The following is a 25,512-nucleotide window of genomic DNA, read 5'->3' on the forward strand; positions in this document are numbered from 1 at the left end:
CAAACTGAATAATATCATGGTTTTATTTATGTTTTCAATTCACAGAATAAGGCACAATTTCAAAAAATATATTAAAAACATTTACCCGTTTTATTAAAAGTACAGGTAACGCATAGGTAATTCAATAAGTTTGCACCAGTATTTCAGAATCGTTAATATCAACTGAACCGCCATAAGTAGTAATAGTAGATATGTCTAAGATGGAAAACGGTACTCTAGTTGCGAAGACTGTAAAACTTTCAAAAATACATATTTAAAATATAAAAGTAGAAGTGTGGGTAGAAAAAGCTCGTGATGGCACATGTTTGCTTTTGATTTTTTTCCATTTTAAAATTGTTACAATTAGTTCTTAAATTTACAAATGATGCAACATCAATATCACAATTTCACTTTAAAAAGTTGTCTTTTAGATTAAAAAAAAAACACATGCCGCTTTATTGTTTCTGTTGTAACAATAAGGCACTGTTTAAAAAAAATACGAAAAAATCAATAGTTTGAAGCTTTGTTAAATGTGTGATTAAAGCAAAAAAAGTTCTTAAAGCAAATTTATGCAAATAAATTGCCTAAGTAACTAAAATGTGTGATCAAGATTATTTGAGTGAATTCCACAAAGGCAACGTATCGAGAAATGAAGGGTGTAGTGCATCGGGATGCGCTGCTTTTGCGGAATCTCTACGATTAAAAAGAGGTAAATGGAAGTAAAAGGTACAAGAAACAGTTTACGCCTAAATACCTAAAGTAAAATAGAAAAATATGTAATAAAAACAATATTAAATATTTTCAACACACAATAATATTAAAAGTAAAAATAGGTAAAAATTTGGCAGTAATATACAAAAATAACATAAATAATATGAAGTAAGAAATACTATTTCTATCCACTGGAATGCTAAGAAATTGTAAACCAACATTAAAATATTTTTAACAATTAATATAAACTCTTAACATTGGTAGCTTTTCTCAGATCTGGTAACAAATGAGGTGACACTTAACAATAACAAGAGAATTCGCAGTTATGTTCGACACCCCCATCGATTACTCGACGTCAAATTTAAATTCTAATTGGCTATAAAACTGGAAGTTATTTTACTTAAATTACCCAACCTCATTTCCCGTTTTTAATCTGATGGGACATGAAAATGCGGACGGACGTCTAAGAATAATACCATCGAAGTCGAGCCACGTCGCTCACTCCCGCCGAGCCAGTGCAGATGGGCGTGCACAACATAACTGTCGACGAATTCGTTCATCATATTATGCATAAGTATAAAAAATATTCACATCTGAAAAGTACAGTAAAACAACGATCGGAAACGGCTAGGCCATGCATCCATTGTCCATCCCAGACGTGGTGTTGTAGTTCTGATTGGAGTAATTATGACACTGGCTGTTGTAATGGTAAGAATTCGCGATGGGGTTGTCCAGGTTGGTGAGCTGAGGCTGGTACGACTCGTTCACCTCCTGGATGACGATGCTGGGGGTCTTGAAGTTGACGTTGGGGCGGCTGTAGGTGATGTTGTTGGTGACCCCCACGCTGGCGGGACGGCTGTAGGCCTCCATGCTCTGCGGCCGAAAGCTGGGGTCCACGGAGGCGGGTCGGTTGTAGGAATGGTTGTCGATCACCGATCCCACCGGCGGCAGTCGGTACAAACTGTCGCGGGTGGCCGGGGTGATGTTGTGCTGGCAATGGGGTCGGTGGAGGGTCAGCATCTCGACCAAGGTGCGCTTCTGGTTCTGGAGCTCCTCGAACTGTTTCTTCAGTTCGATGTTTTGAGTTTCTAGCGTTTCAGATTCGTTGACGAGGTTCGCCGTCTTCTCGCGCTTCTTCAGCCGGCACTTGGTCGCCGCGATTTTGTTGCGTTCGCGGCGGCGACGGCGCCGCTCCTCGTCTTCAGGCGTCAACTGCAAACAAACACGGCCATTACAATCTGCACGATCGCAGAACCGGTGACGGATTCAAAATGTTTCTCTGCCTACTCAAATCATGCAAAGAGAATGGATTCAGCTCCGGGACAACCGACCGGAGATAGAAAAGATCGGAGGTGTAATAAATAACGGACGATATTATCACCACACGTTCACACTACATCACCCAGTTCTTATTGATACCATCTTTTTTTTTATCCTCTACGGAACAGTTACTACGCTCGTTATGGTGCCAAAATAATACCAAACCGGGCACGTAATTAGTTATATTGGTGGACACCTGCCCCACACGCGCCAACTTTTTCTAACTTGTCCCAAGGCAAATCGCAACTCTTCAACGTATTTTTTTTTACTTTTCGATCCTTCACATCTCCTTCGAAATCGTTCGGTCGCTCCGATGCGGAGTAGGGCACATCACGTAGCAACTAAAATTGGAATTCTGTTGCATTTTTTTTGCCCAACACAAAACTACAAAAAACTGGTTTGGTTATCTTCAAAAAATTCATTTCTACACGCTTCGAATAACTGAATATGTATTTTTATTTTTTATGACGACTCGAGATAATTTGCGATCCTGCAGCGTCCCATTAGCACTCATATCAAATATTTTTTTGTAATTACTGTCCGCGCTTAATTGACACCCGTGAAGAGTGAGATTTCCAACTTCAGCACTTTCATTACGGATTCCTAAAATCGCTGCTGAAAGTTATTACAGAACTATTCCCCATAAATATTTCTTCGCAGTTAATTAATATTATCTCAAAATTGCCCGGATTTTTCGAGTCGGCAGTATTGTTATTTATTCTCTTGTGGTAAAGTTATGTAAACTCTGAATACCCACGATCAACCTTCATTACGCTGCCCCCTGATTATCTGTAATTAAATTGTACTTAAACTAATTGAGATTTTTTATGACGCGTTACATTACATTGATGTTTTCTTTGTGCAAATTAATCCATTTTTATAGCAAATAAATTATCTTTCATGTAATAACAGTTAGAAAAACTCGAATAAATAAACAAGAGAATTAAAAAATTAAGATCAAAGATCAAAGTGCTCGTGTTTCGTGGCGGCGCGGCGTCGATTTAAGCTCAGACACGACTTCCTCGTCTCAAGACATATTCAGTTTACAAAATCGCAAATTTTTATTTTGGCCCACATCTACATGTTGTTGTGTTTCGTGCTCCATTTTAAAAACAAACACTCATCCGCTTACTAATCTTCCGCTATAAATTCTGAAAAAGACAAATCGTTCTATTCTGGAGCTGCAGCTAATAAATTTTATTTAACAAATTTATTTTTCGGGCATGCAACTTTTAATTATCATTATGTAAGTGTAAATACCAATTTGAACCGGTGCCAACACATAAATAACGAGAATTTCTTTTCTTTTTAATAAAGAAAAAAGTTCACGTGTGCAATTAGCGTCAATATGAGAATGAGATTTTTGCAAGAGAGTTCTTGTCCAACAACGGTTTGCTTTTAGTTTTATGTTTCTGTGACACAAATTTTGAAATGTCAACCGATGTCATCCAGGAAAACCTCCATTCTGCAATGATATTGTCGCCTGATCATGCATTTTCTTGACTTCTTATTTTTGTTGACGATTAAATGTGTTTCAACTTACTTTTAAATAATCATCGTTTTCGCACCACGTCCAATTTAGCATCTGAAATTGAAAAATTCAAATTATGACTTGGCTAGAACCGACACTGGACACTTGGGGGGGGCAAGATCCAACGTCGAACTACACAAACATGCAATCGGGGGGATAGTTTTTCCCTGAAAAACGCATTCCGCGGTATTTCGCTTAATTGCTGTGGAACTGCAATAAAAGTGAAACAAGTTTTTGTAATCGACAAGGTCGAATTAATAAAAATTCACGATAAATAGCGCTTTAATGCGCCGGGTAGATCAAAAACATGTTCAACAATAATTTTACCCATGCCACGGTTGTTGCTAATCTCGAAAAGTAAAAAAATGTGCTTGAAATACACAACAAACAATGCGATTTTTTAAACATTCAGGATACACATTGAATTTCAAATTAGCTGCTAAAATATTCGGCCTTGGAGGGCTATCCTGCAGAAAAATAAAGCCAAAATCGTAGTGTAACGCGACAACAGGATGCGCCCGCCCGCGGGGAATCCCTTTCGACAACAATGGGGGCATCAAGAGGGACGATGGGAGTTGGCGTGAGTGCTCGTGCGGCTTGTTTTTCCGTGGGGATCCCACGCGCTGTCAATGCGGATTGATGCCGTCGAAAATTCAGGCCGAAATATGAATACAATCTGCATTGTCGGTCGACTCTTTACCGCCGAAAGTACACAAGTATTGTTGTTTATTTTTAATAGGAGTTGGCAGCGCGAGTCAGATCGCGTTTCTAAGGTTATGTGCACAGGTTGTATTGGCCGGCGTCCAAAAAGACGTTTTATTTCATGAAAGAAACCAGTTTTGCATAATTGCGGCCTGCCCACGTCCCCAAACATCAAATACAGAAAATTCGCAATCGTATTTATCAATGTTGGCACCATAACGGTACCGACCGGGGCAAATAAGCGCTCGCGTGGGCCCCCCGAATCGCTTTTTCCTTCGCGACTGCAGTTTCCACTCTCGATAATAAACTTGCACGTTTATGTTCAATTTGTGTTTCTGCAAAGCGCCGATCTACCTAATTGAGGTGCGTTAAGATGCAAGTTTATGGGACTTTCTACCGGATTGACGGGGACGCTATTCGATATATGCGATAATTGCACGGTCGGACTCCTTAAGTCGATGAAAAATACTCAACAATACGATAAAGGGGGCACTCTCCGACTCCTCGCTTTTGCTAATCTGGGACACACTGAATTGGTCTGTTTGCGTAATGATAAGGAAATTTAGCATTTGTGTTGCAATTTTTAACGTAAACACTGTTAAGATGACTAAAAAATTCCGACGCGGCCATCTTCAATTGCCCACAATGGGCCAATCACGAAACGGGTAATTAGGGACTAAACTAATTAACTAATCATTCGTACACCGGCAGACTTTCAAACGGCCACAAACCAACTCGTTAGACGTATTTTTTACCCGATGGAAATGCCAATTAAGATAAACTAACACTCCTAATTAATTGCGAAGCATTTAACATTACCACATTCTTTTAATTCGCCTTCGCGCTCTGCCGGCGAAACTTTTGGATCTGCCCCACTGTAAATTGACTATATTTTGTTTTCCACTGAATTGCCGCTTATGAAAATATTTTGCTCCGCTGGTTATTTAAACAGGAATTAAATCCTTAAACAAACTAACCTTGTCGTGTGCAATTAGTGTCCCGCTGATTTATTTTGACTTCCTTTTATTGTGCACGACTTAATTGCTTCTAACCAAAATATTTCATAATCTGTAACAGTGGCCCCCTCGAAAACTCTGAATACATTTATCCACGACTTTACACTTTATGAGCATCCGATGGGACTGAGACTGTGGAGTTGCATAGCGTGCACTGGTCTCAAAATTACAACAGTAAGACGTTTTCAACGCGGTCGTTATGCTTAATTTCAAAACATCGACAGATGAAGTAATGTTTCGCTTGAAATTCACGAAAACTGAGATCCACTGTTGTTGAAAAGCAATTGAAGATGGAATATTCGAAATTACTCAAATATTTCATAGAAATTTGACCGTAGAATTTGGCATTTACAAGAAAACAAGGTTAAAGGAATGCGAATTATTGGCATGGGGGGGATTTTCCAATAAAACATATTTCCGAACACGTGTTCAAATATGAGTCTCAAGAAACGATTGAAGAATTTATTTAAAAATTTATATGAACAATAAGGAACTATGAAGACCTTTGAGACGGAGTTGTAAAAAAATCTCTTTTTGTTATCAATCAAGATAACAAAAAATGCAGTAGTTTTGCAGGCTGCACGTTTTCCCGATTTGTCATAGACTGAACACGTGTGGTTTACGATTTTGAGGCAGATTTTTCTGTTTCATTGAAAAATTTGGACAAAAATAAATCAAATTTTAAAAATGTTGCACTGCTAATGACCAACAAATAACTACGATGGAGCGTATCACGACACCCTTATTAAATTTAATCATGACTCTAATTACCTTGGTGACGAATTCATCTCTTTCTGGCAGGTTATAAGTGCATAAATCTATATCGTTTTATGTTTACTTTAATCACGACTCGAGTTATCGGCAACTTTATGTCGTGATACGGCCCAATGTTTTTTGTTCGACACTGTCAAAATTTGAGAAATTTCTCCTGTATGAACGGATTTTGATAAATGTCACAACTTGTCAAAACGAAACCTTGTATTCAACTCGTTCGTGTGTAAACTGGCCCACTCATGCCATAAAGAGCCCAATTTACCCACGAACTCGTTAAATAAACTACTATTTTCTATTTCGGTTTCACAATAAGCATTTTGTGACATTGAAAATATGTTGTAATCAAAGTTCAATTTTATAGCATCGTTTCTAGTCATTATTGAATATGGGGTTGGTATTGATAGTAAATGTCAGTGTTAAATGTGATGTCATTTGAATCTGAATCCATGTTTCGGATCAAAATAAACTATTAAGGGGGTAGATTATTATTGTAACAACATTGGGAGACAATTTGAAATTTAATTTTCAATGAAATGCAAATGACATTGCTTCATCAATACCAACCTAATTCCATTAAAATAAAAGTCACTAAAAGTCGAAATAGAAAACAATGTTTTTTCAACTTTAATGATTTCCTGAAGGACTTTTAACGTGATTTTTTACTTTTAGGTAATCAAGAAAAATATGGCAAAATCCAGAACTCCCAAATCTGCGGATTGAAATGCAACAACGAAATTTTTGTTGCTCCCACATTAGAACCGGTGCTGTTTTCGTATTTCTGTCAAAATGTGACGAGAGTAATAAATTCTTTCTTGTAGAGTTTGAGCCTTGGGAATTTTAATATCTTCTGAAGTGGTCAAGTTTTATTTGCAAATTTGTAAAATAGACAATGCATGTCCTCGAACAAAATGACTTCAAACCGGTAGTAAAAAAGAACTCTACCAATTGCGTTGCAGCATTGTCTGCCTTCATGCAAATAGACCTCCTAGACTGAAGTGCTTCTGGTCGACCACCTTCAGAAAAACATTACTTACTAGACTTTGTTCGTCTTATTGTTTATTATTTAAATGCGCAATTGCTATTACTCCCTCAAATTCCGACAACAAGTATTTACAATCGAAAGATACAATAAAGCGCTGTATGCACAGTGTAATTGATTCACCCAGTTGTGTAACGTCAAGACCGCGAAAAGACAAAAAAGGTTTTGTTGCGTTCGTTTCGACAGAGGATTTCAAGCATGAACGTTTCCTTACCCCATCTTGTTTGTTTTTGTCCTCTTCGGACTCGCTGCATTCGTTCTTCTTGATGCGTTTGCACTTGTCGAGGTCCAGGAGATCCTCTCCGTCGCTTTGGAGCTTTCGTTTCTGCTCGATCGATAGTTTGAGTCCAGCCTTGATCAGTTGAGAGCACGTTTGTTGTACGCTGGGCGGGTTGGTCGTGGGCGATTCCAACTGACTACTGCTGGAGCTGTTGGAATCGCTCGACATGTTCGTGGGAGGCTTCGTGGATGTTCTGGTGATGTTGTTCCCGTACGAATATGTATCCATCGGGTTTGTCATGGCTATCAGCGAATTGAGAATTTCTGGAGTGCGCGGTGTGGTACAAGCGCTGTCCACCAAGATGTTGATGTTGACAGCGCTGGCGGCCGTTGAGGCCAGGTTTACGTTTAAATTATGCATAATATCACGGTTTTTCTTCTTTTACAAACTAGATCACAATCAAACGCGAGCACTCGACTCGCACCCTTAAAATTAATAAATTAGCAAAATGTCTGCGAGCACCGGTCGGTTATCTTTGGGCGACTTCTCGCGTATGGTTCAAAGAATCCACTGGAATCGGCGAAGGCAATCTGAAACAAACAATACACACGTGTCAGATGTAATTCAAATGGAATCTCTTCGCGTAAGGTTAGCCCGACCATCTTAATATTTTTTCTCAAATAATCGTTAAATGTCAGCTCGTATTACCAAATAATAATTAAAGCTCATCTGCGAGAGTCGGTTTCGGAAATTTTAGACGAACGTTGTGCAACTTAAATGGACGTCCTTCGGCTTAAGTAGCTCATGAATATTCAGCATTATTTACAATAAAATCAATTAAATAGGATGATAACGGAACTTCGCGTACAGGTAAATGCGGAAGCTTTGTCCACACGTTCGACTACAAATCTCCAGAAAAATCTTCTTCAAAGCTGACCCATTTCGGGTTTTAGAACGGTGTAAAATGTTTATGCGGCAATTAAAACGAGGCCTAATAAACTGTCTGGCAAACGAATTAATTTAGTCCAAATTGTTAGGAATACCATTCGACTAAAGTTAATTACCACATCCGGTCGGATAGCCGCGGATACCACAATGGAACTGAAAGCAATAAAAAAAAAAGCGCATTTCGTAACATTTGCAATGTAAATAACAAACCAAAAATCTACATAAAAATGACGTTCGAATCCCGAAAACGCAACTTTTGAAAATGCGCGCGCGCTCCATCGTGTTCATTCATTAAATCATTGTGTTTATGAGCCGCCATTTACATAAATTCGCCGCCGAATTTGCATAAAGCAATAATTAGGAATTAATTCCATTTAGTACTTGGGTGGCACGAAGGATAATGGCGCATTTACATGCTTTTACTTGTGCCGCCAGGATCGTCACTTGGCCCAGTTGCGCAAGAGTGCCATTTCTGAACGGGACAACACTCTCCGGTCCCACAAATGTTCGCAGTTAAATCCGACACCGAAACTCGATACACTTGAGAGAAAAGCCAACCCGGGGGTGATGGCGCTTTTCGAAATTTTGGCCAGGATCGAAAATTATTTTTAACTTTATTATTAACACGCAGTATAAATAACGAGAAACGCGCATCTGCTGCCGAAATTACAGCCGGACATAAACAAAACGTAAAATGATTCAGTCACAAATAAAAAACGACCAAAACATGTTCATTCAGATTGTTCGAGTCCGGGGCCGGCCTCTGGAGCTGGATGTGGTAACGCCGACCATTATTTAACAGCGGGGGATCCATCGTCATAAACAAAATCTGTGCTTTATTCACAAGAGGCTATATCGTTGATAAGCCAGAAACTGTATCGTTAACTTGAAAATTCCCAAAAACAATCTCAGGGGGGTCCTTAATCTAGATCTAGATACGGCTACCGTACTGAGAAACAATCAGATCGTATCAGAAGGGTAAAACCGATCAACACTTTTTTCGACTTATATCAGAATTAAATATATCCATGACTTCATTATATTATTGAACGAATCTTCGATAGGCGATAACGGTAATTATCTGTCTTATCCGAGTGACGTTTCAGCTTATCAAACGAAACGTCAACATGATTAATTATTGGATCTGGAGAAGGGTTCGAGAAGTTGTCAAAATTTTCGGTGCGAACTGATGTATCTCAAGGACGCGAGTGAAATGTCAACTGTGGGAAAACGGTGTTGATGGAATGAGAGGAATTTGTTTGATCAAATTAATTAATTTGAAACAAAGTGATCCTGCGAAGGATCTCAAGCATTGCTCAAGCACGATCAGGCGGCAATCCATTAATTTTTTACCGTCTCACCATAAGCGTCCGTCATTATTTAACACATCTTTGAAATAAAAATAAACATAAACAAGGATTGAGTAAGTAAACGTGCTAATAACTAATGGGCTGCGTGTAATTTATTCATTTGCCGATTATTTACGAACATTGTGTAAAATGATCAGAAAACTGGCTTTTGCTTAAAAATAGCGTCGCCATTAATTACCGTTGCTTTCGAATTTTTGATCGTCCTTGGGCGCAATCACTCGAGGAAAAATTGCGACAAGTCCTCGGCGAGCTTTCGTGTCGACTCCGCCGGCGGGCCTAAATTAACCCGCGATAATTTACGACGTACGTAACGAATTTATAGAGCATCGTAAATACTTGTAAAATCCTGAAATAAAATAACCATACATGCTCATGCTAAGCTAATGCAACGAGCGGCAATAAATTGCGTTTAGCGGTAATTTTTGCGCGGAGGCAAGCCCCTCGCGCGACCTTTTACCACTTGACCTATTTTATTCACGCGACTTTTTCGAATTGCCCTGCTCACCTCTCGAAGAATATGAATATGGCCAATAAAAATTCCGACTGTTTTTGCACATTTTATTGGCTATTTTTGCTGGTGGCCTACTTCCCGCCACCACGCGAGACTTTTTATTAATCGCTCACAGGCTAGGGTGGGCCAAATCGCGCATGATTTATTTGAAAAAATTGCCACTTTCAAATTATTTTCTCTTCAGGATCCGGTTGAAAAGTGCATTCGCGCAACAGACGCCGATTACGACACTTTCCCAACGAGATCCTTGGAATTAATGTGAACCGGAGCAGACGCGGAGCCGCAGGAATTCTTTCGGACAAATCCAAAAGGCAAAATTGGAAATCTCAAGGAAATGCATAAATTACAAGAAAACATTCGAAACGTCAAAAAATGGATCGACTTTACTTGCCGAAATCCTTGGAGCAAATTCAAATTAAACAGCAACAGCAATCGTCAAAGTTTTTTTCTGTTTCTAAATGTCCAAATACAAAAATGGACAAGGACTTGAGGAAGTTACTCTAAACTATTTAATAACTCCACAGGATTATTATGGCAAAATTACTAGATACTCTTGTTATTGCTTTGGACCATACTGCTAAAATGTGATGATTAAAAAAAAATCTATATAACAAAAAGGTGCTCAAAATTTCTAGAAATGACAGATGGAAATTTAATGGACCACTTGGTGTTCACAACTTTTCTCATCTTCATTACACCAAATACATTTTATTATTAAGCTAAAGCTGACTCTCATTTTTACATCGTTGATGATGAAGCTTTTGGTATCAAAACGCGCGTCAGCTTTAATTTAATAATAAACTGTATTCGGTGTAAGGAGATTAAAAAAGTGTTATGACAAAAGGTATTTGTTTCTACATTCAAGATTTATTACAAATTATAATCCAGTATTAGATATATTACGTAAATATATGATAAGTGGGGCTTTTAGTAATGTAAAAAGGATGTAAATTAACGGTGACGTTTCAACACTATTTTTCATAAAACCACTCTAATTAAACTAGTGCATATTTTTTATTTGTTAAAAAAATACAGTTTTTATTGTAATTTAAAAATGATGACAATTTTTTTTTAAATGATGGTTATGAAAGAGATGGGCGGTCCAGTACTAGTATTTTGACATCTTGTCTATATTTAGTCTAGTTTCGGAAATCCTTCGTAACTTTAGTTGCAAAATTTTACAAAATACACATGTAATTATTTGGAAACTACAGAAGAGGAAAATGGAAATCATTGACATGGAGCCAAAATCGTTATTCACCGAATGAAGTCTGCACGGTTCAGATCTGTATCGATCAGTCACTATTGCTGCCAAACACGATAGGACCAAAAATTTTCTATTTTTGCCTCACGACCTGGACTTCTACTTTCGATTGATTTTCTCGCCAGGACGTTCGAAAAGTGCATCACCCGAAAAAGGGTTCGGCTGTTACGAAACTTTCTGCATTGCAAGTTATATTACCGGTGCAAACCTATAAAGGCACCGCCTGGACGTGCTCTGCATCCGATTCGGAACGTGCCCAACGTTTTTAATTACCATTTTAATGGGTTTTCACCTGGCGGAAAGCGGTGAGACACGTGCCGATTTTTGTGAAAACTGCACGGAAAATTGCTTCCTGGCGGCGACTACCTCCAATTTGCAACAAGTTGGAATAATTGCAATAATGGCTAATTTAAACTAGCCATGATTGGCAGTTTGATAGATGGGCGGACAAATATTTACTTTGGGGCAAGAGAAATTTGAACTGCGATTAACAATTAGGCGAATAAATTCCGACATTGTTGCCTGTCGCGAAATTCTGCGGGCTCAAACCACTTCCTGGACGCGATTCGGACCGCTGCCAAGCGATATGTCAATATGTACAGGTCCAAATAGAAACTTGTCACAATCAAGGCTGGTCTGTGCGATAATTCAATTAGCGAGGAATAAAAAAAAAGAGAAAAACGAGTGTGAACACAAAATAGAAAACTTTCTCTTATTCTCGCTGGTGCAGCAGAAAAGCACCTTTGAACCTTTTGCCAAACGTAACAATTCCAACTTGCAACTTTCGTTCTCTCTAACAATAGCAACAGACTAAGACACACATAATTTTGGAAGAACTTTTGCAAAACCCTCATGCACCAATCTCGAAGATAAAAAAATCCTCCAAAGATTTTTTGATGAATTAATTATTATCTAAACTTTCATTTACGTTTAAGAACCTGTCATTTGAAATTTGATGATTCCAAAATTATGGCAGGAGAAGACGATCGTTTGTTGTATTGTTGTAATTGTTTTTCATTAATTTTAATTAGAAATGATTGTTTTAATAGACTTGTTTTTTGGATGAACACCCACCGGAAAAATAAATTCAAAATAAAAAAATCGTGATAAGACTGTTCCAGTGAGTTAACTGCACAAAGTCAGGACCGATGCATCCATTAACGCTCAAATTAAATTAAAATTTCCGGCTTAATTTAAATAAAATTGGATTTCGCTTCCCACCAACCCATGTAAAACCCATTATTTTACAGTTTTTATTAGTCCGCCATTTCGTATTCAGAACTTCCTTCGCATGTCCGCTTGACATGTACAAATTGCCTCCATATTTTCCGATACAGCAAAAGATTAGGTTTTTTCCCGAATTAAAGAAAGCAATTCGCTGGCGATAACCTTGAGATAGTCGTGTTTTTTTAATACGGATCGGAAAACACTCCAGACAAGTTTACAATGGTCGGAGATTTACCAAGTCTAAATCCGTAGTAAAACATGATACAATTAAGTCTGTTGATGTTGTGAATCACTCCGTCAAACACGTATGTCATAAAGAGTTGTGCCATAAAAATGCACAACCTACCTGGGTAAAAGCTCGCTTGGAGGAAGCCCAAACTGGGCCCCCTTGGTCTCTTTAGTGTAATGTCGCTATTTATTTGCACTAACGCTCGTGGAACGGTTAAACTGAATAATAATTGCGATCAGAATGCTCGATCCCATCAAAAACATAAATAAAAGATTTTGTGCAATCGCTGGCTCCTAATGGTTCTTTCGGACGGGTCCATCGCCAAGACCCGATCTTAATCCGCTTTGTCGCGCACGCGGTCCGACGAATTCGGACAAAATGAAAGGTCCGGGGCCTTGACGGGCGTCGTAAACTCGTAACAATTGCGAAGATGAGGGTTATCCTTTGATTTATCACCTGTTTTTACAGAGACGCCGCGTATACCAGAGTTGTAATTATTATGGCTTTTTGCGGTCAAGGTTTTTCTAATAAGTCGCCACATAATTGGCATTGTTGGGCGATCTCTTCAAGATACTGGAATCCGATGCCGAAAACCTCAAAATTCTCACAAATCCGGTTCGAAGATCGCCGGATTAATTGTGTTAATGGTGTGTTGAAAGGGTGACGGACGCAAGACGGCTGGGTTAATGAAAAATGTACGAAATTTACTAATGTCATTAACTGGAGAAGATATCCTGCTGGGAGATAAAATTTGCATAAACCTTGTGGGCGTCTTTATTTATTGTTATTTGTCGAAAAGGACGGGGCTATCCGCGCACCAGTCGGCTGAAAAGAGAGCCCCCGGCACTCCTACGTATGGAAAGATTGTTTTGGTAGAAAGCTACTTAGCAGGGGAACGCTGCCTTCAGACGTTACCCAAGAAATCACTCAAAACGTCTCGAACACTTTAATTACCAAACAAAAATGGCACGATGAACTCGATCGACGATAATCGGCTCTCCGTGACCTCTTCACTAATTTATTTTGACATTTGGTGGCATTGTCTAAGAATTTGTTATCAAAGAGTCGAATTCACAGGTGTCGAAGCCGGATGAAAAACTCCATAAATAATTAACACCGTCCGCATAAAACTTACTCAAGCTGTCAAGAGAAATATATTGCGTCTGCAGCCAATAAATGTCAGAATTTAGTATTTAAAAGGATTGATTGAAGCAATTCCGGCCAACTCGAATTCCCCCAATCCTTCGAAAAATCATCGACTCTAATCAGATGCAGACCCACACTGTTTGTTTATTTTCGTTATGAAACCGTGCAGGAATTTTGTAAAATTTTGTTGGGCAATTTGTGTGCATTTGCATTTTTCAAACGAAATCAACAATCAATGACGGTCGAGAACGGGAGGCAGAGGAAGTTAAACAAACATGTTAAGCCTACACGGATCAAAATTATGGAAATTAAAGGACATAAATGTAATGTATAGGCCCATCAACCGGTAATAACATAATAGCAATGGGCTTGGAGAATCGTTTTCGGACCGCTGATTGACAGATTGAATAGAACTAGGCCGAAAAATACGTCCCCAATCTTTATCACAGCTGTTGTAAAATTTATTTTTTATCGATGCAGCAAGTTATCTTCACCTTTGTACCGATTTCCTAATGTTTATTTTTCTAATGATGGGAAGTGCTAATGAAGATCGGAGGTTAGCTCTTTAACGGTCGCCTTTTCAAAAATAATTCATTCACCACGTTACGTCCAGATTGTTAAATCACAAAATAATTTTCATCAAAAAGGGATTATTTAGTGGGGCATTCTATTTTGAGTCATAATGACAGACAGGAAGAATAGAAATTTAAAAAAATAATCTGTGATCAAATGCTGATTACAGAAAAACATTTTTAAAAGTGTCGGGATTTATCTCGTTCAGCAATCAGTTATTACCAAATAATTTGAATAAAATTTCGATATCGATATGCATTTTCGAAGAATTCATTACACTGAACAGAATTAATTAGATGTGTGTGTGTGCACAAGTACATAAAATTCTGCGTGAGTACCTAGTATTTATTTTGAATTGAACACAAAGCTTGCGAAATCTTATCAGGATATTTTTATCTTGACAAAACAGCGTTAGCATCCGCCATTTTAAAACAACTTCTTGGGTTTCTAAGAACATCAAGTTATCAAAATAATCAGACACGATTGTGGCGCAGATAACACCGAATTGAATGAAAAAGATCCGAGTGATAATTAATACATTAATAATTGAATGAAACTTGAAAATAACCGAGCACGTATAAACAAACACATCTAATCTAGACCTTGTCAATTTAATTCTTAGCGTCTGGACCTCTTCCGACTTTGAATAATTTGTTGAAAACATCAACTGTGATAGAGAAGGTTCAAAATTGTTCGATATTTATGGATTCCATTCCGGAAGTGTCTGAATTTGCGTTGGGCAAATAAAGAAACCACATCTGAGGAACATCGATCTGTTGGAGTTTTATGGACAATTTAAAATTGGAATAATTTCAAATATTTTTAAACATAAAGCGGGATAAATTATTAGCTGTCACAATTTCTACGCCGCATCTGCATAAACTTATCTTAGTCATCTAGCTTATCGGGCTGAGCAAATTAAATATTTTATTATCGTTTTGCAACAGGAAAACTTGAACGGTTCAGTATTGTCAACATGGTTAAGTCTGCTAACCCCAAGAATTTTCTAGTAAAGGTGAACACCCTATTAAGCACGCGATGCAGCGGTTGGCAGTAAATGGACTTAACAAATCCTTGTCGATTAACACTAATTTGCAACATCCTTGTAACGGGTCTAGCGGCGAATTTGATTTGCTATTAAAGACTATCGCCTAAGAGAATCCAAATATTGTGCAGGTCACTAGCCGATAATTATGCGATGCGAACTGCAGAAACGTGATATTAACTTGCACACTCTGGCCGTTTGCAGTAAATAATAATTATTAGCCTCATACTTAATTTTAACATCGCAATTTTATGCTGTGGAGATTTAATTTGCTTTACATGCATTTGCCGGTGCCGAGGCAAGTCCGGGAATATTTTCGAACGTGTTCTAATTAACAAATGGATTCTGCCAGTTGGGAGTTGAACGAATGTATCGCAATATGTCACAGTGCAGCTGTATTCTCTAGTTTTTCCACGATTTATTGAGGTGATCTCTTTATTGGAGACATTGACATTCCTGCACGTCCACACAGATTGCAAAGATCTCGATCGCTCCCGCGAGCTATAGGGTGCACGACTCCCATTATTGTACCCGAAATGTTTATCGCGTGATTTATTGAGCAATCACCTCGTACATAATGAATATTTTAAAACGACTGCGACTTTCATTTCGAGATTTTAATCGTCGGCAATTTTATTAGGATTTTTTTAATAATCGACGAGTGAAAGCTCGCCAAATAATGAAATTATACACACTGAAAAAATCGTATCTTCGAGGCACATGTCTTAATAGACGCACTTTAACCTGCGGTTTCGATGGCCCTCCACGCCTTCGACAGTTTCACCACTCGACTCGATTCGAGTCGCGTTTTTGCCATTCATAAATCACGTTTGCATAATTTCGAGCAATCCATCAAAGAAAACGAACGGAATTCAAAAAGGCGACATGCGACGCCTAATCCCTCTAATTTGGTATTTCAGTGCACAAAGCGCGACTGGATTCCAACATGGCCCAGTTGCGCCGTCTGTTATTGAGATTTTCGTTGTGTCCTTGATTCCAAACATCTGCTCCGCTTTTTCTCTTCTGCTGCGCTGTCGAATAATTCCATCGCTTTGGCATTAAATCACTTGGTTTCCACCGAAAAGCCACAACATCAAAGAGAATCGGATTAACTTGCGACTTGACAAATAATGCCATGTCCTGGCGCTCCAAGGGACAAAAGGATCCTGGTTTTTTATGGACGCGAGAAACGCGATCGGGCCCCGACTTCCCGTTCTTAATAAGCGAATCGGCTGTCTAAAATTAACGTTGCTTATATTTTATTCAGTGGACAATAAATCGTCTCTAATTTTGTATGCGGTACCACCTAGACCAGACAGGAAACAATCGGTCAAAAGATGACGTGACGTCGCCAAAAATCCCGGATCTTCCCCTTTCAGGTGGGCCAGGCTAGGTGTCCGAACTGGACGGGTTTCAGATGGGACACCCACGCTTGCAAATATATTTCACCGGAGCTGTGACTCCTCCAAGATTTTTCAAAGTTGTTCCCCGTACTTGCAAAATATCAAAGGTGTAAACAGTTTTGCGTCGCGCTAACGGCTTACGAAACGGATATACAAAAATGCGTTAATTGCAACAACAAATTTAATTTATTGGTCGACTTATCGCAGCTTAATTAGTAGAGAAATTTTGTTTTTAAACATGGCGAGATATTGCCGCAATTGAGATAATATTGTCAAATAAATATGGTACCTCTATGGGTTCCACAAACAAACAATATTTAAGTTCCTTATCGCTATTTTCCTTTTCGGAGTTTTTCACAATTTTCCTCTGTCACAGGTGAGGTTTGTACAATTGTTTTAATTCGTCAATCACAAATCGTTGGAGACTGAGGAAGACCTCGTTACAATTTTTGCAAACATTTTACATATTTAAGTAGGTACTGCCACTGCTCAGGTATTAAATATCTTGTATTTTAAGGATCACGAACGGTATTCGAGTAATTACACGAATTACTGTAAAAAGACCATGTTTATTAACCTCACTAAACATATTATTTCATGTGGCATAAACCGCATAAAATGTACACGGATGAGTAAAATCCTGTTTTTGGGGCAAAAACTGAGGTTAGATTTAAACAGCTGATCCGCGCTTCGTACTCCGTGGTGCGTTCACAGTCGATTCTTCAACGCCAACTTTTAGGAGAAATTTAAATGAACACGCGATAGTGTGTTAAGTTAAACCATTTAGGAAATTTAGTTTGAAGTGGATAAAAATGGTGATTTTTTCAAAGTCAAGAAGGAAACCGATGGCAGCCCCAGTCCCGCGATGAATAATTAAATTTGTCGGTAAACCCGGGATAGGCATCCCGTAATTGACCAAATGGGGGGCTAATCAGCGTTCCCCTATGGGCTAAATTAACGGTCCGCGTCTTGAAGTGGTCGAAATGGTAAAATTAGATTGATGGCTCCTGGTGCAGCAGGAGGCGGTGCCCCGACCGCATCGTCCGCTTGTTTTCCACAATTCAAACGAAATTCATCGATGACCTCGGATGTCGCTTATTTTCGAAAGGTCTAAAATAAAACCGCGCATGAAATGTTAATAAAGGCGTGCAGGAGGGGCCCTCACGTCCTGCGACCACACGGTGATACAGGGTGAAGCGATAAAATCAGACAATGGCGGGAGCGGCGAGGCATGCCGGCGGCGTGTTCGTTTCGCACATCTTTGCCCAAAACAAATGGCTGCGATTAGTTGGTGTCCTAGCATGACATCCATTTAGGCCGGGCGAGCCTCTATCTTGTAGTCTTGGACTATGAATAGCCGTCATTAACTTTGTTAATGCTACAGGGTGGGCCCGCGTTGCGCAACAGGAAATTGTTCCGTGTAATTTATGTCGCACGTCCTCGCGATTATTACGCGAATCTGCAGGAGCGCTGCGCTCCTGCAGGAGCTGCAGCTGGCTCCGTCCGTTGCCAATAAAATATGATCGACAGCGCTGCTGACAGTGATTAATGGTCGACGGTCAACATTTGACGCGTGATGCATCAATTGTTTTATTGGCGTGACTTTTGCCAAACTAGTTTCGCAGGAAAACACTTTCGGTTTTTTTGTGTTTCCATTTTGTTTTCTATTCCGAGCCGGTGATGGACTGTCTAAAGGTTGGCACGAACGCCACAACTGCTCACTGGAATAAATAAATTCCGATTAATTAGCATGCTAGCATTTAAAAAAACCTTGGTTTAGATAACAAAAGAATTTTGCACCAAAATGAAAAATAATGCAACTTTAATGGATTCTAACTGCGACCGACAAGGTCGCCGCTTTTTGTGGCCAGACTAACAAACACTCTTTTCATTCAAGTGCTGCGAAAATAATTAACCGTCATTAAGCCGAATTGGAGGATGCCCGCCGTCAAAATACCACCATCCTTAGCTCCGCCGCCATTAGACGGATCCGATCGCAGTTGAGTGACTTTATGGAGCTGTTCAATCCCGACTCGGATTGAGCGTGTCTACTTTTTTGCAATTTGAATCTAGATAAACAGCCGAGCCGCCACTTGCGACTCTTATCTCCATCATAAATAAAGATTTTGCGAATGTAATTTCCCAACAGTCGCGGAACTCACTCCGCGATCTCTCCCGAAACACGGCCGAATATGCTAAACAGATCCGAAAAAACATCCTACCTGCACATTAGCACTGTATCAAAACATAGCTGCAAGGGCACTCGACCCTTCAAACTCCTTTCTCAGCTCTCGGCAAACATCAACATCCTCCGCTTTATTTAAATGAGTCCCAAATAAAAAAAAAATTGTGAAACGCGCGACCGCAAAACTTCCGAACACATCCACTCGAGCGTAGAAGTTGCCACGGATGCCACATGTAAATATTTATTTTCACTTAAATAATACACGTTTGAGTATAAACAAAAAGTCATCTTAATTGTAAACTAAAAACAGTCATATTTCTCGGTTTATGACATGCGCGCTTCGCTGTGGATGCTTCAAAAAGTACAAGTTTTTGGACACACGATCTTCAAATAAAACTATTATGTGTTTGGAAAACGAACAACAACAACAACACGAAAACAAATTTTAAACTCGTCAAACAGGCTTCGTTTATGATCCTGGACGGTCCAAAGTTATTCCGGGCCTTTTATAGTTATGCAACGCTTAGGATGGAGCTTCACGGGTTTTATTATTGCCAATGGGGCATAAATGGCGAAGTTAAGAGGCGAAAAGGTGTGACAAACTTGCGGGTCAAGATAATTGGCGCCACCCAGAAAAAGATTTCAACATTTTACTTCTGGAATCTGAGTCTTCTTGGGTGGTAATGGACGAAATTATATACCACCAGATGGAACAAACAAGGTCTGGTTGTGAGGAGGGCTCTACTGGTTGGCATGGGTAACTATTTGAAACAACCCAAGAGTTAAATTGGCCAAAAAATTAACAAGCGAACTCAGATCAGCTTGCTTACCCGGTTAAAGGTTTAACTTGGTTATTTAGCTGAAAATTAAGCCCGTTCAGTTATAGTAGTTAACTTGGTTAATTAATTATTGGTCAGTTAATTTATTCAGCTGCTTTGGATCTTCAGCTGGTTTCGCTTTTTTAACCGGTTTAACCACAGATTAATTGCTTTAACTGGTTAAATCAGTTAAACCGTACGGCCCCCTACTTCTGGGCATCAAGATTTGAATGCAAGATGGAAGAAGTAATTGGACGATTCAAATTTACAACACATAATGGGCTTAAAAATTAGACTCGAAATGAAAGGATTAAAAAAAATGTCCTGAAGGAAATCCTGGAGAATGTTTAATCCAAAAAAAAATCTTCCCTAGGAGTAGAAAGGATTTAAATTTTCTGTTAAAAATTTTAAAAGTTGCATTTGTTTCGTAACAGCAGTTGCAGTAAAAGAGAAAAATTCGAATCAGTTTTAGAGGTATTTTGTTGGAAAGTATGCAAGTGTTAACTAAATACTGTATACTTGAAAGGTTAAACTGGTTCTTGGTGAATCTCTAGAGTTTTGTTTAAGATTAGAAAAACTGACTGAAAATCATTTTAAAACGCGCTACAGTGATAAATTCGGTTTTCAACACAGCATATCCTTCAACACATCTCTATAAAAAGGAAAATCAATTTTTACCATCCATCAACCAGACGCTGAAACCTTGACATCATCGTTTCAAGTTCCCAAAATTGATTTTTATCGTGGAATGAGGAAGTTTAAAAGTTGAACGAATGTTTTCCAAAAAAATATTGTGTCTGGGGTATCGTTGTAGTTCTTTGTAAAAATTACGATTGTTGACCACAACATTGTAAATTCAAAATTAGAATTGTAGGTGCTCATTCATTATTACTCACTGGTTCTATCATCACAGTTCTGGAAAGCTCATTACGTCGTGGATTTCTCACCTCGTCGTGTTGTTGTGAAATGGACAAACAAAGTTAACAGTGGGACATGTCTTGAATTTAATCAGAAAATTTGGGAAACATCTAGACGTGGCACATTAGGAGTTCTCGTGGTGGATAACCTTGGTTCTATTAACGAATTTCGAACATCGAACACCTGTCCGAGGACGTAAACTCATTAACGCATATTCCCAGAAGAACACCAAACAAGTGGGTGTTCATTAATAAAGAGCAACCACACCAGTCTCTTCCGCGAACGGTGTCGGCGGAGCGATCGGCGATGTTTCCATCACAATTTTCCTACTCGGATTTAATCAACATTATTTAGGGAAGTTGGGCACGCGATCCCCTTTTGATTGTTCGTTGTAGAAATGAAGGTGCAGTTCGAGAAAGTACAGATCGGAGATAATCCTTACGAATTTAGTGGCGCGCCATAAAACGTTGAAATGTGAAAAAGCGGTCGTAAAGAGTGGCGTTGTGTGTAGCTAATTAACCTAAAACCCCCCATAATCCAACAATGGATCCGGTTCAGATCAAAGTCGGCATTTCGATCGTGCAATTTCGTACTTTGTGAACTTTTCTAATGAGAATTACATAACCAGTTCGTTAAATATAACATATGCAGAACAGCAATAAAAACGCTGTACGTAATATTAACATTTTTATGGCCGACATAACACATGGTCCATTTCCTTCTGTGTGTATAATTTCAGGAGGGAGCCTTGAAGTCTTCAACGTTTTCCTGTGTACGACTTCGACTTGTCCATTGTTTTAACGAAATAATGGCCACATTATTTTCAGTCGAAACGTGCGAAAAAACCAAGGCCGTCGATTTTTTTCGAATCACAATCGCTAATAATTACACATCTATAAATTAACCAATATCATTGTTAAATAGCCAAACAACATTAACATTTATATAGCGAGCGGAACGATTTAATAACAGGTTAGACAACATCATTGGCTAAATGTACACACATGTCCTATCTCCCGAAGTTTTTATCTATGGTCATCTCCAACAATGCAATGCTGCAGGGCCCGGAATTTGTCGAATGCAAGTCGTTTCGTGACGACAAGCGGGTGGCCTTTCGTGACGCCGATGGTTCTGTTTCACCCCGTAATTAGCTTAATAAATTAATGGTCCCCCTGAAATTTCCATAAAACAAATTCGAAAACAAAACGTTCTATCATCATAAAAGTGACAGTCGTAATGGGGCACAGATGCGGGTCTTTGTCCACAAAATTGACGCGTGGGGGTTGCGAAGCGCCTGCAGGACTAGTCCGATCGAACAAGACTCATCCGTTGTAGTAAGAGCTGATCACGACGTGAGTAATCCTTCTTGGTATATGGAAGATTTCTGCAAAGCGATTGCGTCACTGTCATAACACTCATTCAAGACATTCAGTATTAAAGGATATGTGTGGTCGGTAGCGTCAGGCGGTCTGCCAGGATATTTCCTGCTGAATGACTGAAAACAGGCCGTGACAATGATTTCATGCTAATGAAATTAAGCCAGCACACCTTTCGATCGGTTTTTTCTTCATTGTTTTTCACACAATCGGTCTCTAATGAGCGATCCGATCGAAAACTGGGTTATGAGCCGGCGACGACTTTGGCCACATTCGCAGATAACGTATCGCTTTTTAAACTGCGTGTAGATTTGCATGTGGATCACGCCCATTTTCTTTGAAGGCTTGCCGCTCGCATTAGCAACATTTAGACCTTATGTGTATAGAACATGTGCATAAAATTTGAATTTCAATAGCCGCCAGTCTCTCTAATTAGCGAACCGATTATAGGTTTGGTGCTAGAACGGTGAAAACGCTCTGACATAAGGGAATTAACTAATGAAAATATCGATGAAGTCAGATTCACCACAAAGAAACTCGCCTCTTTGGCCCCAACCTATCATTAGGTCCGCTCCCAGACGTGCAGGTTTGCCAGAAACACGGTTCGGAGGTCCGATTTCTTTCCGGGTTGGTCGCATTGTTGTCTTCTCTATCGACCCGACCTGAACCTCCTAACTGTTTATCTTGCTTCTTATGGATCCAAAAAACAACAAGTAAACAAAAATTGTTTACTGGTAACAAACAAAAGTGGCACGCTGTAATGCCTGTGAAATCGGCGGATAAACAATTCATTATGGAAAAAACGCGGTGCCGACCATAAAATAGGATGAATGACTCGACACTCTGCTGAATTGACCGATAAATGATCACGTTGTGGGGCGATTAGTTTAATTTAAACTAAAAAAGGAATTCGCCGACTGCAGCCAATCAAGTGCAATTCAATCATTCCGAAAGAAAATTTCCCGAAGTGCAGTTGTGCACCGATCTTCGCCTGGCAAGAGTGCGGTGTTGGATGTATTTTCTGGCCAAATTCTGCAAATCGATTCATTATTTATTAATCATCATTATCAAACGTCTATCGATGTCGGATGATGTCATGTGTGGAGAATCATCACTAAACGAGAAAAATCCTTTCACACCATCGTTAAAACTCCTGTTTACAGCCGTTTCCCATCTTCCATCAAGGTGGTCAAAGTGACTAATCCTGAGGTTTCTTTTTTTCAATAATGCGAACAGGTAAAATAGGACGGACTTCTAAATCCGTGTGATTCAAGATGTTTGCGTTTGGGGACAACTGAAGTGCGTCTTTGAAGTTCCATTTTTCATTGCTCGCTCCAAAGCCCAGTTATAAATTCTGGTTCTTTAGTATTATTGCAAATCATTAATCTTTTAAACACTGGATTTCTACCAATTTTATGGGCTGTTCTAACACTTGTTTGGCAAATTTCCCAGATCCTGTCGAGAACAAATTTCTTTATACGAAATTGCAAAAACGCTGCAACAGTCCGATTTCTGCTGAAAGCTGTGTGATCAATCTGAAAATGCAGTCCTACGCGTAGATCGTCTAAAAATCCCTCTAACCATTAAACTTGTTTTCGATTTGTTGCATTCTAGGTTCCTCATTTATTTTTAATTCGCCTTTCTTTTGATTTACGCTGTTATTAATTTTTTTATGTACTTTTGTGTGGGAGACGCGGAGGCGAACCATAATACATATAACAATAAAAAAATCGACTTAATGAATGGAAAGTTGGTAAATATTTTTCCGTGCAACGGTCTCAACAACGATACAGATCTTGATTGCGCTCCCCGTAAAATTTATTACCAGCGATAACGCTGCTGCGTACAACATTGGCGCCCAATACGGGGCGCGAAGGAGTTGAGGAATCTCGATATTTTGATCTGGTTTTGATCGTTCGGCCAGACGTCGGAAGGAAAACAACGGATTTCCCACATGGAAATGCACTGAAAAATGTGCACGTGATACTACGTTTCCTGTGACGCATGTGGTATGGCGATGTTTCAAGTTCGTCGCTGATAAATGGTGATAACGTGGTAAAGTCAAAAGTACGAAACAGACGAAACCACCGAAGGCAAAATGTATGAGAATGTAGTTACGTGTGACAAAAAACGGTGGTAAGTAGTTAAGTGCTTAACGGAGTTAATTGTCGATTCTTCATGTTTGGATGAATACCAGCATTGTCAAAAGGTAAAGGAGGAAGGTCAGGCGCGAAAACAAATTTGTTGTGGGACGAAGAAGCGATGGTTATCGAGAAAATTTGGCAATTCTTTCTTGACCCAGTTGCCAACAATTTGATCAATTACCCGACGAAAGAAAAAACGTTGCAAACACGTAAATTGCAAGAAGATCGTAAAACGCCAAGTGTTAGTTGCAGCAATTAGATCTAATTGAACTCGCAGCCGGCTAGATTAGAAACAAAACGCCGACCGTCTGACAATCAGTGTCCTTAGAAGTCGTACCTTCGGAGCGCCTCGGGCGTCAACAACAAACATTGAAGATGCTCCGCGGCGGCCTTGTAAATAGATGGGAAACCGTCATTCAATCGATTTGTATGTTGTTTTGCCTTACCTTATGAACTCATCCGATACGTTAAGGTCACGCCGCGTTTAGCAATTAGTTATTGAAATGCAAGAGCGTGGGCGTCAAGGCGTAACCAGAGAGCAAGTGATCTATTGTAGTAGCCGATACACATTTCTTCGTACCAAGGGCCCGGACACAACCACTATTTATAGAACTTTTTTGCCGAGTTGCACCTAGCATTATTAAGCAATGATTAATCCGCCTCATTCCTTATTCCATCTATGACATCAAAATCGAATTTAACGAGGAAAATGCTAATTCCCTCTGAAAAAACGTGACGCATAAATTAAGCTCGTGTTTATTTACCTTCGACGCGTCTTATTTATCGATATCCTGCAGCACGTGGTCGAATCTCGTTCGGAGTCCTCCTGCTCCATCGTTGCACAAGAACCGCCGTCACGTGGAAATTTTCAACGCCATTTTATTGTCTATGTGCAACGAATTAGCACGGCGACGAAGAGGCCCCGCCGACGATAATTATTTTCGCCTCACTAATAAAAAAAATAAATAAAATGTAATTGTATGTGAAAATAAATAACATCCGCCTCTTTATTTGCGCGGTCGCGGTGTTAACTTCTCCGAAACAATAATGTTAAGCGATTGCA

At 39.3% G+C, this 25,512-nt stretch overlaps 1 protein-coding gene across 3 annotated transcripts in view; it reads right to left on the reverse strand.

The window, feature by feature from the left end:
- Nucleotides 1-5: 5 nt before the first annotated feature.
- The window catches only part of Atf3 (Activating transcription factor 3), a 31,206-nt gene continuing 5,699 nt past the window's right edge, over nucleotides 6-25,512 (reverse strand). Inside the window, exons 2-5 of one of the 3 annotated variants that reach the window (XM_069050046.1) lie at nucleotides 25,214-25,398; nucleotides 7,287-7,882; nucleotides 3,554-3,595; nucleotides 6-1,902 (exon numbers count right to left, since the gene is read on the reverse strand). In XM_069050046.1, coding sequence (XP_068906147.1) covers nucleotides 1,318-1,902; nucleotides 3,554-3,595; nucleotides 7,287-7,712 — 1,053 coding nt within the window. In that variant the 5' untranslated portion in view covers nucleotides 7,713-7,882; nucleotides 25,214-25,398 and the 3' untranslated portion in view covers nucleotides 6-1,317. The remainder of the gene's footprint in view (nucleotides 1,903-3,553; nucleotides 3,596-7,286; nucleotides 7,883-25,213; nucleotides 25,399-25,512) is intronic. The other 2 variants (XM_069050045.1, XM_069050047.1) reach the window with 2 other exon arrangements.

This window comes from Tenebrio molitor, chromosome 6, assembly GCF_963966145.1.
Source record: "Tenebrio molitor chromosome 6, icTenMoli1.1, whole genome shotgun sequence".
In the NCBI taxonomy this organism is placed as follows: Eukaryota; Metazoa; Arthropoda; class Insecta; order Coleoptera; family Tenebrionidae; genus Tenebrio; species Tenebrio molitor.